This window comes from Ursus americanus, chromosome 34, assembly GCF_024610735.1.
Source record: "Ursus americanus isolate L20-20 chromosome 34, mUrsAme1.1.p, whole genome shotgun sequence".
NCBI classification, from domain to species: domain Eukaryota; kingdom Metazoa; phylum Chordata; class Mammalia; order Carnivora; family Ursidae; genus Ursus; species Ursus americanus.
Window position 1 is genome coordinate 8,488,483 of NC_142160.1, and position 15,518 is coordinate 8,504,000.

At 48.2% G+C, this 15,518-nt stretch overlaps 1 protein-coding gene across 9 annotated transcripts in view; it reads right to left on the reverse strand.

The window, feature by feature from the left end:
* The window catches only part of SMARCA2 (SWI/SNF related BAF chromatin remodeling complex subunit ATPase 2), a 170,231-nt gene that overhangs the window by 153,464 nt on the left and 1,249 nt on the right, over window positions 1-15,518 (reverse strand). For 3 of the 9 annotated variants that reach the window (XM_045772431.2, XM_045772420.2, XM_045772427.2), the window contains one exon: window positions 2,985-3,245. In XM_045772431.2, coding sequence (XP_045628387.2) covers window positions 2,985-3,209 — 225 coding nt within the window. In that variant the 5' untranslated portion in view covers window positions 3,210-3,245. The other 6 variants (XM_045772426.2, XM_045772428.2, XM_045772423.2 and 3 more) reach the window with 6 other exon arrangements.

The following is a 15,518-nucleotide window of genomic DNA, read 5'->3' on the forward strand; positions in this document are numbered from 1 at the left end:
AAAATGAAGTCCTGCTCCCAAATGTCAGTAATTCTTCCCTACCCTCTTAAGTAAGTTCTGAAACCTGCTGCAGGCTGAAGTTAGTCCAAAGTCTGAAGGAAGGCTATTTGAAACGTCTGTGATGATGTATTTTTTGGGGGGAGGGGGGTCATTTTTTTCATCAGAGAGGAAAGAACTATATGGAAAGTTTCAAAGTTGAAACCAGAAAGTTCCAGGCAGTTGGGAAAAGAGGAAGAGCCGGGGTGGAGCAGAGTCCTGCCAGAGAAGGAAGGTACAGAGGGTGAATCCGAACCACAGAGAGAAGACGACTTGAAAAAGTTTTCAAGGCAGAGATGGGGGGAAAAAGTCAAGATCACAGGGACTCGAACCAGGATGTGAGGCCTTGTGCATAACAGGCGCACGATAAAGAGCCACTGAGTTGACATTAATCCAATCCAGAATCGGGCAACGAAGCATGTGTTTGGAAAAAAAAAAAAAAAAAAGGAAAAGTCTATTCCTCCCCAAACTGGAAGAGCAATTTTCAGAACCGCCTGAAAGAAATAGTTCCAGGAGTTTATAGAAACCAAATGACTCCAGGCAAGAAAGTATGAGTGTTTGCAGTTTTACAGAAAGGAAAGTTAATTTCTGCAGAGTCAAAAGCACGCACTTGAAAAGAGGAAAAATTTACCATAAAGAGGATGTTCAGAAGAAAAATGGGAAGAATTTGGTATAAAGAGTGTCTCTGAGTCTGTTAAATAGTAATAATAGGGAGGAAATCAAAGCAACACAAGCAGATGTATTTAGGCCACTTGTTTATTTATTTCCAGTGATGGTGAACAGCGAGAAGCTGAATCTCAGAGGGAGAAGGAGGAGAAGAAAGACAAGGAACTGAGCTGCCTGTAAAAGGACCCTGGGAGAGTGAGGGCATCTGGTCAGCAGGTGTGAACTCTGGGCACTTAACCACGTCCCCACGCGGGCAATCATCTGAGGGGCTGGGATTAAGGAAAAGCAGGACAGCAAAAAATGCAAACTCTCGGGAAAACAAAAGAAAGCGAAACAAAAAGAGTATCAGCGGTGTGGGGGGGGGCGTGGAATATGAGAAAATGTGGCAAAGACACTAGGCCACAAAATAGAAGGGATCAGAAGAGATAATCACCTGTAGAAACAACTCAGCGCAAAAACATACCCGTGACCCAACCCTCAGTCGTACCTTTTTACCTTCCAAATGCCTACATAATCCTAAAGGTCAGCTAAATCTCCCCTTCACATTTTATCTTTCATTTGGGAGGTGAGACAGCGTGAAACCGTTCTGAAATTATTCAACCCACTTGGACTAAGGCCCACGAGTGACAGATCAGACCTATAATAGCTCCCAAATTAATTTAATATGAACACAAGACAATGTAATGACTTCAGTATGTCTAGATGTTCAATACGTCTCCTCAAGAATATGATATGGAAGCCAAGCAGCTTTATTTCTCTAAATACCTGACAAGCTAAAAATGTGTTTAAAAAAAAAGAACCCCAAAAGCAGAGCAAGAACATGGGGATACAATGGGGGGTATCTAGCATATGTTGCTAAAGGTAAAGAGGAAGTTCCAAGAGTAATTAACAGTGATGACATGATTGTATTATGATAAAAGGAAAACAAAACAAAACAAAACAACATCGGACCCGTATGACATGCCTACCTGAGCTTACACAGGACTTCTCCCTGAACAGGGAGAAACGCCAGGTATAAAAAGTGAGCACAAAGCTGTTCCCTGGGGTGAGGCCAGGGTTAACGGTTTCTTTCTTTATCTCAGTACAGTTTTACTTTTCAAAATACGTATATATTACCCTCCTGATTTAAAAATCTTCAAATAACAAAATTTGTAAAAAAAAAAAAAAAAGAGAGAGAGAGAGAGAGAGAGGAGAGGAGAGGAGAGGAGAGGAGGAAAGGGAAGGAACGAAAAGAAAATTAAAGAAAAAGGGTCTTCCCTTCTGGGCTCCGATGCCCTATTTAAAACTGACTTACAGTCCTTCACAATTAGAGGAAAGACTTGCTCTTTTTTGATGTAATTGTTCTGTTTTAAAACCAGGATCTTCCACGGTTCGCCTACTTAGTACCAAGAGGCAGCCCCACCACCTCGTCCACCTGTGACGTCATTCAAAAACCATGGAAAACCTCTACTTGTTTCATCAGGCACCACCCGCAGGTCACGTGTGGTGTGGCCTCGCTGATTTTCACTGGCTACTGACTCCCTTTCAAAGCAAACTGTCACAGGACCTGGCTGGCTTTCTCAAGAGGCAGTTCTCTCTTCCTTGCGTCTCCTGGGAAAGGCCTAACGCCAAGTTGTACTGATAGGATCATTCCTACAGCAACAATCCAAGCCTCATAAATAGAAGATTATTATAACCTTAGTCCAGAAACAGACAAATGGCCCTGCGCTCTGCAAAATCCCAGCCCTCTTCCAAAGTCAGAATAAAGCCACTTGACAGAGGAGATAGCAAAGTGCATTTTTAGGGAGTCCCTGGAAACTATTTCCTTTCGATAAAGCCTTTTAAAAAAATGCCTTCACAAATGACTCGTTTTCTTTCCACTCTGTGGGATCTATTTTTTTTTTAAATAAATAACATTCTTAGGGAAAAATAAATTTCAATATGTCCGTTCATGGATGATGTGTTATTTTACATATACAGTCGGAAAAAAACCAAGACTTATGTGCGAATACACTTACTCACCAGGCCCACAGCCCACAACCCACAAATCACAGAACCTAATTGTTAGAACTGCAAGTCCTGTCCAGTATTGTTCGAAAAGCCAAGATCTGATATTCTTGTACAATACCTGTAACAACGACAGAGCCTCAGGACGTACGTTTTTAATAACACACAAGATAAGACAAAGACCTTGCTTAATTATCTTATTAACAAGAGTAGGAAAAAAAAAGAGGGGGGGTTATCAGGGACAGTAGCCATCCATGACTCAGAAGACGAGAGTGAACGAGAAAATAAACTCTTACCTTATGCATTTGGTGCGTGCTTTCCTGTGGGAAGTCGGCAGACCCCATTGTCGGCATAGGGTGTGAGACGCTGGGCGGTCCAGGGCTCGGCCCCATCATACTGTGCACAGAACCCGGGGATGGTCCGGGTCCTGGACTAGGTCCAAGAATGGGTCCAGGCGAGGGTCCCGGCCCCGGCGAAGGCCCTGGATGGGGCATCGCGCCAGGGTCTGTGGGCGTGGACATCGACCTCTCCTGTCTCTGCCAGTCGGTAGAGGGATACTGAGTTGGAAGGAAGAAAAGAGAAAGGAATGTCTTAAACATGATGTTAAGATCAGAATGAAATAGTTGTTAGTCGTTCATGGTGCCATTTCTGCAACAAACATCAAACAGAACTGCCCTGTCCCGTCCAGATGTTTGCGGGAGTGTGACATATGTCCATCTGCCCTAGTCTTCATGACAACCACTTGTTTAAAAGACAAAAAAACACTCTAAATGATTCCCCAGAAAGATATAAATCATCCAAGATACAAAAAAAGACCCACTGGAGAAACTCAAATTTAACACATAAGCAGAATTCTAAACAAGTTTGAAATTTATGACCGAAGTCAACAGATGCTCTCCATTACTTACCGGCTTGGGCACCTTACAAGTCATTAACCCCCCAAAGCCATTAAAACACAAAACCCCTGAAAAAGTATCCAACCAAGACACGTTTTCCCAAGCAAATGAGCGTTGGAAACTTCACAGAGAATTCCCGACAGTTAAAAGGGGGAAAGAAGTACAATTTCAGAAATTGAGAATGAAAGAGAATTACCCATCTTGGGAAAGGCAGAGGCTGTGGGACTCAAACAAATAGGGGTCCAAATACCCACACAGAACAACCACTGGCTGAGACCAAAATGCAGTGCTGGCAGGTGTATCAGCTCCGGGCCCAGCGCAGCACCCCTCCCCCCACCCCACCGCCGCCTGCAAGCAGCACTATGTTCCCCACCATCTCCACCGTACTGCACGTGATCAGAAGAGAACGGTTTATTTATTTATTTTTTAAGATTTTATTTATTTGAGACAGAGAGAGAGCACAAGCGGGTGGAGGGTCAGAAGGAGAGGGAGAAGCAGACTCCTGCTGAGCAGGGATTCCCAACAGAGGGCTGGGTCCCAGGACCCTGAGATCACGACCTGAGCCGAAGGCAGACGCTGCACTGACTAAGCCAGCCAGGCGCCCCAGAAGAACCGGTTTCAAGGGTGGGCCTCCTGCCGGCCCATGAACTGAAGACCACTCGGAGAGCTGAGGCCAGGGATTCATCCGAGGCCTCTCTGTGGTCCAAGATCCCCCAGACAAGACACCCGTGACCACTGGATCGGGCCCAGCACGGACGAAGTGAGAAAACCCCAGCTCTCCAATTTCGGGAAAGCCCTAATCCATCACCCACACTCCAAAACTTCTTGGCCTCCCCTCCCCTGGGGAACTGCCTCATGGTGGTGGTGGGTATGCCTGCATCTTGGACCTGAGCCAAAATGAGCTGTTTCCCATCAATGATAAGTGAATAGCACTAGCGAGAGCAAGCGCGACACCTGACCTTATGTTATCTGGGCCCACACGCATCCGGACACACAAAAACTTTTCTGCTGTCAACCTCACAAAACAGAGCCTGAGACCCCCTCAGTGATTTGCTTACCCACTACTTAGTGACTGGGAATTAACCAAAGGGGCCCAGCCACTCACAGCCGGGGTCTTTCCACCGTGAAATGAGGTTAGAGGGGAAACATAAAGACCCACATTAGTGCCGTTCTCAGCCCCCTGCTCTCCCGTCTTGCTGAGTCTCCAGAAGGTGAGGGCCTTGAGGGAAGGGGTCTTACTCTTCTTCACTCCCCTGTGTCCCCAGCACCTCCAGCCCGCGCGTAGTAAGGGCTCAAAAAAGATCTGAATGAACTGCCCACGGATTCCAAGGGCAAACTATTAATAGCGTCCGTTATTTTATAAATAAAAAATTAGAGAGTAAACCGTGCCTGAGCTATGTTCACATAAAGAAATCTAAGAAGGGTAGGCAAGAATTTAGGCCATTCTGATAAATGAATTCGGGCTAAAACGGGAAGCAATGACAGGCTACGGTGGCATGATTATAACACAGTGTTTTGCTGATACAAGACGGGACTCAGAGAACCCAGCTGAAGTGGTTTCTGAAACACCAGGGCAGCTTCAAGGGTGAATTACAGCCTTGAATTCACTAGAGAGCCAAATGTTATTATTTATTCTTTGTGATTAACAAAGCAGGCGGAAGTAACTTTTTCTTTAAACTTTTTTTTTTTTTTTTTGCATGCCACCCCCTCACATACAGGCTCGTTCAGTCAGCGTCTTAAATTTAGGAAGCTGACGTCAATCAGAGGTACTACAAGTTTTAATGTTCTTTCATGTATATCAGCAAAGTAATACACCCCTTTATTTTTTAGTGAATAAAAGGAAATTGCTTACTTCCTGTTATGGTTTACCTTGAAATGGGCTTCAATAGCTATTCCGGTAACCCACCACCAGTCTGAACAATGAAGATACAAATACCCAGCCTGGCAGTCCCCACTTGCCACATTTTCTGTTTTAACGTACGTTGTCCCAGAATCCTCGCTCGTGCCTCTGCGATCACTTTCACGGGGAATCTGGCAGAAGGCTGTGACTACCGTGTATGTTGTCCCATAAAAACGCTCCTCGTTTTTCGTTCAAGGCAACTCCTAAAAAGCTTCTTAAAGGGGAAAACAGATGCGGGGGGGGGGGGAATGGAAAAGTACTGGGTACTGCAGGGATGTGAACACAGGAACGTGTTGTAGAGGAAACTCCCGAGGAAGAACTGAAGCATCAGTGCAAGGGCCTGATGCGTGAGTCCACAAAGCAGCACCATTAACGAAAGAGAGACGCTCAGAGAAACCGCCACGCTGAGCAGATGAGGAGACTTGGCCCGGGCGAGGAAAGGGCAGGAATCTGGAGGATCGTCCAGCTTGGGAATGGGACACTCTGGCTGTTCTGACTGGGTGTCCAGATCTTCTCGTCCGGGACCACCACCAACCCTGGGTCCCGGGACAGAGTGCTTTTCCTCTGTGGAGCCTTTTACGTTCTTCTGGGCTTGAGAAAAGAGTATCTGAAGGCTTCCCCCACCTGTGCACCCAGGACTCAAAGCATCTCGAGAACAGGCTCCAATCCTGCGTGCGGTGGCGTTCACGGGGCAGAATGTGGGCTGTCCCGGGATTCACGCCGTGCCACCAGCACCCGGGTACCCCGAAGAGGAGTGACTCTCACAGAGCAGGTCACAGCCCTGGCCTCTTAGCCCTCCCTCTGCATTTTTGCTGGCAGCTTCGCCGTACAGCTCGCGCACATAACCAGACTTTCCGGCAGCGGGGAGCAACTCGGGATGTAAATTACAAAGCGGGGCAGCTCTCGGGCAGAGGCGCGGGGCATTACTAAGTTACTGCGCTTGAGGCTGAAAGTCCAGTGTTGGCCAGCTCAGCTTCTCCTACACCAAACACACTGGTGTCCCTAGGAATCAAACAGGCAGTGATGGTGGTGGGCACAGCAGGGACCGGGGAGGGGACGGCTCAGATCACCAGAGCAGGGTGCCAGCAGGAGGTCCCTACACAAGGTAACACTCAAAATCTGTGTTTCTTTTGTGTTGGGAGGTAGGGCGGGGAGAGTTGTACATTGTCACAGCAGAGCACAGCCTGTCCCACAGTTACGTGGTTGACAGAATGAAGGAAACGTGTCTGGCGTGGGGGGACTGGGGCATAAAGCACAATGACCCCCCTATGCACTGCACTGCAAGTCCCTGTCCTCCCGTAATGCATTCCCCGAGGGCTGGCCGCTGTGTTCTTGGCCAAGACATTTTCAGCAGTACACCCTGTCTCCTTCTGCATCCTGACCCTGCCTTTACAACTGGGGAGCGTGTGTTTTTAAAAAATAAAAGTCCTCGGAGCTTCCCACAGCTGCAACGACCGCAGACACCTTCCCTCCTTCCTTCTCTCCTTAGCTGAACGAGCCCCAGCACACCCATCAGCATATTAAATAGGGAGTCCAACTTCCTGGAATTCGAAGGGTCGCCAGTCTAACCATGACAACCGGGATCAAACATACACCTTTTCCTGTCCTACTGCCATCAGCTGGAACACCACTGACCCCACCCTTGCGGTGTATTTAAACACACCCACATGGGCTTCACCATCATCGGAGCGACCTGAGCTGAGGACACATTTTGTCCCATCCCCGTGTAAAAGGTGAGGGCAGAAGTCAGGAAGGGACCACGCAGCTGGCCCAAAGTCCCTTCTGTCAGTGGAACTCCGCATCTCTTGTCCCAGCCCAGGGCTGAGCCACTACACCCATCAGGCAAGGCCGTCCACTGGGGGGAGGGTTCCCCCCCCCCCCACCCGCCCCCGGCTGGAGACCCACCACGTGCAGGAACCAGGAACTCAAAGAGAAGGGCATAGAAGCCGAGGCGGAAACAATGGGAGGGCGGTTCTGCCAGGCTTAGGATTTGGCTGTGATGCCAGATCAATCTGTGAAGGGACAGAGAAGTGAAGAGAAGCCCTGGAGAGAGTAGGAGGTGGACACGATGTCATGGATGAAGGTCGTGAAGTCTAATCAAATGTCCAGAGGGCCCGTTTCACTTATCTATTCCCAGCTGTCCTGAATCTCCACTGGGCACAGGGCAGATAGGATGCACAGAAAGGCCCCGAGGGCACACCCCAAGGCTCTGCAAGTCTGACAGGGAGAGGGGACTCTTCCATAAATAGCAGCGGGGGTGGGGGGGTGGGGGGAGTTGGGAACAAACGGAAACTCCTGCAAGACCAGAAGGGCTACAGCAAGGTGGGCAGGAGAGACTACTTGCAGCCTGAAAGTGGAAGAAGGAAGAGGGAATGCGGGGAGGCTTCCTGGAGAAGTTGGCCTTTCAGCTAGGCCTCCAAGAAGAAAACGTAAATAAAACCAAGCAACCAAACAAATAAATAGATGCATGTTTTCGTCTTATGTTTTCTAGTCACGGAAGGGGTTTTGGGGGGAAACAACCACCTGGACAAGACAGCACCTCTTTAGTAACTCCTTACCAAACGTGGTGAGGAAGCGTGGGCAAATCCTGGCCTTCCCGCACATTTTATCACGGCTGGGCTTACAGGAAGACCGGGGTACGGGTCAAAGGCGGAATGTTAGAAATAAAAATTGGGCCCCTCGCGCATCCCCAGGAATAGCTCCGTGTTTTTAAAGTTTTCTGGCTGTTGCAGGAGAGCTGCAAGGCTCAGGAGATAGTTAAGATAAGGGTTCTTTTTATGTCTGTTTGCTGATTCAGAACATCTCCTGACCTGAAAGGCTTCTCGCTTTCTGTGTAGCTCTCTGTATAAAAGAATTGATAATTCCCCTACAAGAAGTAGCAACATCTCTCCGACGGGAACAGAAGCACGGCTACGCTTAATGGGGGAGTGGGGCGTGGGCAAAAACAGCAGGGAAGATAAAGGAAATAAATCTACCAGAAGTTTCTTTTTCAGACACCAAGGTTGCCTGGATAGATGGTGAAACATGACCAAAAGCCCTCCTCCTTCTCGATCTGGGACTGCAACCTTCAACAGCGCGCACTGCGACTTGTGCCACGGGGAAAAACCATGCTGGGCTTAAAGTTCAACGTGACACGTCACTGGACCCGAAACTCTAGAAAAGCCTGGAAGACGTTTTCCTCCTAGTGCTTCCTGTCAGTTTCCCATTCAAAGTCAAGTAGGTTTTAAAAGGGGGTCAGATTCAAAAATGGTGCTCTGTTTGTCAGGCTTCTGCGAACTTTTCCGTCATAGGGCCAAGGAAACAAATCATGATGTTAGCTGCCGCCCTCCCTTTAAATAACCTGCCCTGGGACTGTCCTTGCCCAGAGTCAGACCTGGCCAAGGCTTGGCGGCAGCTCTGTGTGGGACAAAAGAGAACACAAACATTGCAGCAGCTCACTCCTGCCCACCCCATCCCCCTGCAATCCCCAGGGGATACTCGGGGACCTGGCACTTAACACTATCACCCTGCGAGACGGTGGGCTGCCTTCTTACAAGAGCCTACCTGTGATACAATCCCAGGACCTCCTCCATGAGGACAGCCAACGTTTCCACCAAGAAAAAGGCCTTTGGAGGAGGGTGCCTACGAGAAAACCCGAAGTACCAGAAAAACACTAGGGCAGGGCATCCTTCTAACGCAGGACTGACGACGGTAGTTACAAAGGTTATCATGGGTCACCATCACTTCCAACATTTAGTTGAATCTAAACTCCTAGGCAGTTGGCCAAAAGCAAACCGTGCCAACCACACCAACAAAAGCTACTTTCAGCCCCCCCCCCACGTGTACTATCTTGTGTATGTTCACACATACAACCCTCCTTCCTAGGTTCTCTTAGGCCCCTTTGCAAGGCAATCTCATCTGGGATGCTGATAAGAACCGATGACAGCCACTTCCTTCTCTGTCTGCTAATTGTATTTACACATTAAACATATAAATATGAGTCTGAAATACATATTTTAAAAACTCTTCTGGCTGAGATGGCGTGCTATGACTTCGTCGTAAAGCTCCACCCTTCTTTGCTGAAGGAACCCCAGGTATATGACGGCCGGGTTTTGATATGCCCCACCTGCCCAGGCTTTCACAGTAGCCACAGACATTCAAGCAGGAACCCTTCAAGTTCACTGCAATTAAAATGGATAATGGCCATTTACATGCTAACACGCCCTTTAAAAAAATCACCACCATAGTTCATTTGAGCTCTTCAAGTTTTGAGCTCTCCATCTGCAAACTAGGCAAAATTGTCGCCGGCTACAACAGCAATTCTGATATGAATCAAGTAAAATATCACATCTGAAGACACCCTGTGAGCCAAGGTGTAAAAAAGGTGTATTACTGCAAGGATCCTTTCAATGGCTTCACTACCCACTCCGGACTGGAATCCACAGATGAATCGAAACTATTTCTGCTCATGAATTGCCTCGTTCAAAACTTCTGAGACGAGCGTCCAACACGCACCGGATAAAACCGTCATGCCCTAGCCTGGGTAGCAAGTCTTTCTACCACGTCTGACATTGTCTTCTGCAAATTCCCCCCGACTAGAACCTCTTCCCTGAGCAATCAGGTCAAATGTCTTCTCGTGGATTCTTCAGACGGGTCCGTGTGATCTCTGGATTTTCTTCTGACGATCGGCACCCCACCTCCCCCACCCCACCCTCTTCTGGCCACAAGGCTACGCTATGGATCCCTGACAGCTCACCCCCACCTCTCCCTACATCACGAGGCCTGTGCGGTTTGCCATACGCTCAGGTATATCCTTTAAAACACAAATTCGCAATTGTAGATTATTTTTTACACAGTCATGGGCTTTGCTTAAGAGCATTTTAGCACATGGATAAATACGACACAGCAGCAAAGCAGAGAGGACGTGAAGATACGACAAAGGTAAACACCTGCCCACTTCAAAAGCGCTGGGAGCAGAGGGGAGAGGCCATTTCTCGTGTACATTCACTTTCCAAGTTCAATGACGTATCTTCCAGTGGGATCGTAAGAACTGGAATACGCCACATCGAGTAGGTGAAGAAATATATAATCATCCTGAACAAGAGAAACACAAACACAAACTGATAGAGAATTCCCCTTGAACTACTGCTAACCCACAGAACAACAGATCCCGATCTTTTTTGGTCAGATATGTGTTTTCTATTTTTAGGTAATTTAAATTTCTAAATTCTGAATTCGGCTTTTAAAAAAGGGGGAGGAGGGGGGAGTTACAATTATATTTAATGTTTTTTAAACTTGCAACTTACTTCAATTCCTAGGGGTTCCACTCGACAATTCACAAAAGGGTCAGCCCATACTGAGATTAGGTCAGTTTCTAAAAAGTTTCTAAAACATTAGTGCTTGCACGGCTGTAGATAACGTCTTGGTGTAAGACTGATGCTTAAGTTGATGCTTACGTGCCTAAAAATACAATAGAATATTGTGATTTTTAAAGGTTTTACATGATACAGGCATATAGCCTGATTATAACTGTGTGAATGTTCTGAAAGTCTTACATAACAAAGAAACCAGCACAATTCATAGCTTTAATTACATAATAACGTGTTATAAATCCAGAAGTCCAGAAGGGCGCCACTTATGTCAGTACTTCAGTCAAAATCCTGTATTCCGTATCTAAACCATCATTCCAAATGAGTGAATTAATGAGTTATTCACTCATAATTAAGATTAAACGATGCTTCTATCCAACACCCTAAAAACCCAGCTAGGGGGCTCCTGAATTTCATCAGCCTTATTATATGCTTTGCTAAGGTGTAATTATTCAAGCATCTTTCACTGTATCTTTAAAACCTGTATTAAAGTCTCTAATGTATCCTGAACACTTTCAAGGAAAAGGACTATATTGACATGAAAAACAAACCAGTCATAATAAACAGTAATAAGGTTGTAAAGTTTTCCAAAGACACGTTGCAAGATCCCATTTAACTTGCTGATAAATAACCTCAAAATAAATATTCTGACTTTCATAACGATTCCGGCAGAACTAAGTTTTAGACTTCTATATTCCCTGGTAAATGCAAAGTCATGACTTTCTATGTAGAAAAAATAAACATCTATGTAGAAAAAATAAACATCCTACCAAATAACTTTACCACCACTCGTATCTTCTGTTCCCAACTACTTACGGAATGACCCAAGACTTGCTTAAATGGCTAGAGAGTAAAGTTCCATAATGCAAACTCTTCCAGAGATGACAGAAAATCCAGCATCCTCTGTTGGTCAAAACCAATCTACAGAACACATTTAAGGACAAGGAGTGATTCAGAAGATCATTCTTTCACATAAAAAAGTGACAAGAGAAAAATCAGAAGCAGCTCCAAGATATGGCTTTCCCATTAGGGAAATGTTCTCATCTGTTCACCAGAAATACTGCAGAAGAGAAAAGTGACTCACTTACAGGGAGTTCTCCAAGTCCACTCATGTTAAGCAACAAATTGTCTGTGGCTCCCCTTAAAATCATCTTGACCACAAACAGTGGGAATCAAAACTTGTGCTGGTTGAAATCTGGTCCTATCAACACTCCCTGGATAGGTTAGTGCTGGCAAACACTGCCTGGCGTTATATTTGTGATAATTCAGTTGTTCTCGTGGCGGCACGTCAAGATGTCACAAATCGTGATTTATTATTTCTCTGGAGTATCAAAAAGCTGCTGACCTAGGGGGGTTTGACAAACAAAGGCCTTGTTTACAAAGGAAAACTTCTAAAGGGGAAAAAGAAAAAGAAAAAAGCCACGAAAACACTGAAGATACCACCACTTTTATAGCTTAAGAAAGTTTTCTCTTTTATGGTCTTGCTCTAATACACAATAAGCCTTTAAAATGAAATGTCAAAATATTATAGTGATATAAGGGGCATCACAATGGTCTCCTAGAGAGAAAGGAATATGCTTTTATACTGGCCTGTAAATATCTTCATCTTAAAGACAAAAAGTTTTGAATAATTATTTGCCAGAGTGTTACTTTCCAGTTATACTGTCAGAAATATCTTAAACAGAATTCAAGCATTAGCGATAAAATACAAGCAGGGGCACTTTTTTGTGTGTATGTGTCAATCCCAAGCCTCAGGTGTTGGTCAAAGCACCTTTCAAGAAACTTGACGGAAATGCTCAGAAGCCACTTTAAAACCGAACAAAAGAAAAGATCTAAAGCTGCTTTGAACACACTCTTGCGGTGAATATTTTCTTGAGACGCCACAGAGCCGCTAGTCCTGCAGCTGGGATGTCACTGCTGTCACTCATAAGAGAAAGGCTGCATTGAAGGAGACACCCCCTTACCTCTGGCCATTCTTCAAGGGTTCTGATACCCCAAACTCCTAATTTATTTTCGCAGTGTTCTTTACCCACAAGGCACCTCTGCTTAATGCCTCCAATCAGGTAAATGGACCCTGGTCCCCAGGTTTGGATTTTTTCCTTAGTCCACTGCAATAAATATCCTGGGTACCTAACAGGTTTCTCCAAATCCCTTGTTCCCAGTGGCAAACATGAGTCTTCAGGGAGCTTTACAAAAAAAAAAAAAAAAGTGCAGGAGAATAAAAGCGCAATTAGATCCCTAAAAGAGAAAGTGTGTCTGGATTTGCATAACAATGCACCAACTTGGATTCAAACCTGCCACACCTCTTAACACTTCACCAGTGTGCTCAACGTAGGCTGGATGCCTACCAAGTCTAGTGTTGGCAAACAAGCCTGGGGCAGTGGGCCCCCCAAATAACGGATGGACAATATTACCGAAATATTTGAATGTGCACATCTGAGTGTCTATACACACACATAATATTGGGCATGGCTTTAGTCCAGCTCTCAGGGCCCTCTGAGTCTTAGATGGTTAGACAGAAATTCTCTGCTATTCCACACGCCAGCAACAATCTTTCTGTTCATACAAGCATTCTGCTCCTTACGAGCATGGCACAACCAGGTGTAAATAAAAAAGTCCTTTGAAACGGGAGTTTAAAATTTAACTCTGCTATTCATGACGCACAGACGTTAAAAATAACCACTCCATGCAGGAGACAAACGTGTATCCTTAATACCTCCCTTATGCTCTAACATGACACGTACTTAGGAATACAGTCTACCTAATGACCAGGAGACAGCGATGACACCTCTCCATAAAATATTAACCCCGGTCGCTTTGTTGTTTCAAAAGCACCAACGTCCATCAGATTGGGGAGGAAGGAAAAAAGGCGAAACCTTGCAAAACTCTCCCAAAAGTTATATAAACAAAGGAGGAGAGAAGCCCAGTGTGGGCTTTGCACCCATGTGCTACTAAAATTACATAACACCCGGCGCAGACATTAGAGAAGGAATGGATTCTGCATAACACCCCCCACTTTCCTCGACTCCCCAAAGCCCATCTCCTTCTCTTAAAAAATCCAAACGCCTGGTAAGACCAAATGGACGACTCCGAATATTTATTTTGTTGCTGGAGTAAATCCTGCGAGAGTTGGAGGCACGTTTAGGCCCGAAGTTTGAATGTGCAACAGCCCCAGGGCGCAGCGACTCCACTCTCCGGACCCGGAGGAGAAAGAACTGACAAGCGACAGCAGCCAGCAAGGCCTCCTTCTTCCCCCTCGCGGTGCTTCCCGCTGGAAAGTTTTCCACGCGATCGATCGCAGGGCGAGGAGCCCGCTTCCCCCGCCTGCCTGACTTTGCAGGAAAGGCGAGCCGGGAGACCGGAGGGGGCCGGCAGGGAAAGAGCTGGAAAGCTCCGCACTCAGCGGGCGGCGCCGGCGCAGGCTCCTTACCTGGGGGACGCGGAACAAAAAGAGGCGCGGGGCTCGCCGAGCCTGTGGCGGCGGCGCGGCCGGCTGTCGGAGCGGGTCTCCCCACCCGAGCCCTAGGCCCGCGCCCGAGCCCGCGGCCCGGCCCCCGCCGCCGCCGCCGCTTCCTCCCTCGCGCGCGTCATGTCACGGCGATCAAACATGTCTGTGTGCGCTTCGCTGCTGTGACTTCCTGATTCTCTGCCGCTCGCGCGCGCACACTCACACTCACACTCACAGCCACACGCACACGCCACCCCCACCAGCCCCTGCCACCAAACCTCGCCTGGTCCTCCCCGGGCTCCCGGCGCCTACCCGCGCCTCCGCTCGCGACGCACTGGCCCCGGCGCGCACAACACACACTCACGCGCAGACACACTCGCGCCGGCCCCGAGGGCGCGGAGACGCGAGCCACGGGAGCTCGCCGCCCCCTCCCACCCCCCCTCCCTACTTCGCCGCCCTGCCAAACTTTTTTTTTTTTTTTCCTGCCTGATCCATGTCCAACTTCCCTCCACCCCCACCCCCCACCCCCAGCAGTCCGGCCTGCCCCGCGCTCACCAGGATCCGCCGCAAGCTGCAACCCGGATAAAAATAATAATGCAATCCAGGCGGCGGAGGCAGGGGCGAGCGCGAAGACACTGGCAGGAGGCGATTTCCCCGCGTGTACCGGAAACCGGCCGAGTGCCGGGACCAGGGCACGGGTGTCCCCTGGAGCCCGCACTGCTGCGCCCCGCCCCGCGCGGTGCAACTGCGCCCAGGCTGCGAGGCCTGGTGCGGGGCACCCGGAACACGGGGCTCGGTGTGCGCCCGCAGCCGGAGGGCGCCTAGGGACTGGCACGCCGGACCGGTTATTTGGGGAAGTGAATCGCGACACCTTTGCAGATGGCATGGCCCTGTTTTTCAACGCAAACAGGAGGGAAGACGGCCGGATGGAGGGGGAGAGCAGAGGAAGGGGTAAATCAGGTTGGGATGGGAATAAAGCAAACTCGAAAGCAGGGAGCGAGAAGGAAGGGGTGCGTGTCATCGTTGGGAGGAGGCTTCCACCCGGTCTCCCCGCCTCCCGCCCTCGCCACCCCCTCCCTCCTTCCCCCGCCCCCCCGCAGCCCTTCCCCTTCTCCGGCGAACGCCACCACTGCTGCCCGGGTGCGCGCGGGTCCTGTTTGTGACAGTCAGGCAGAGAGGATTATCCGGATCATGGCCTCCCGGCTCGCAGCCACCGTGGCTCTCCCGGGCCCCAGCGA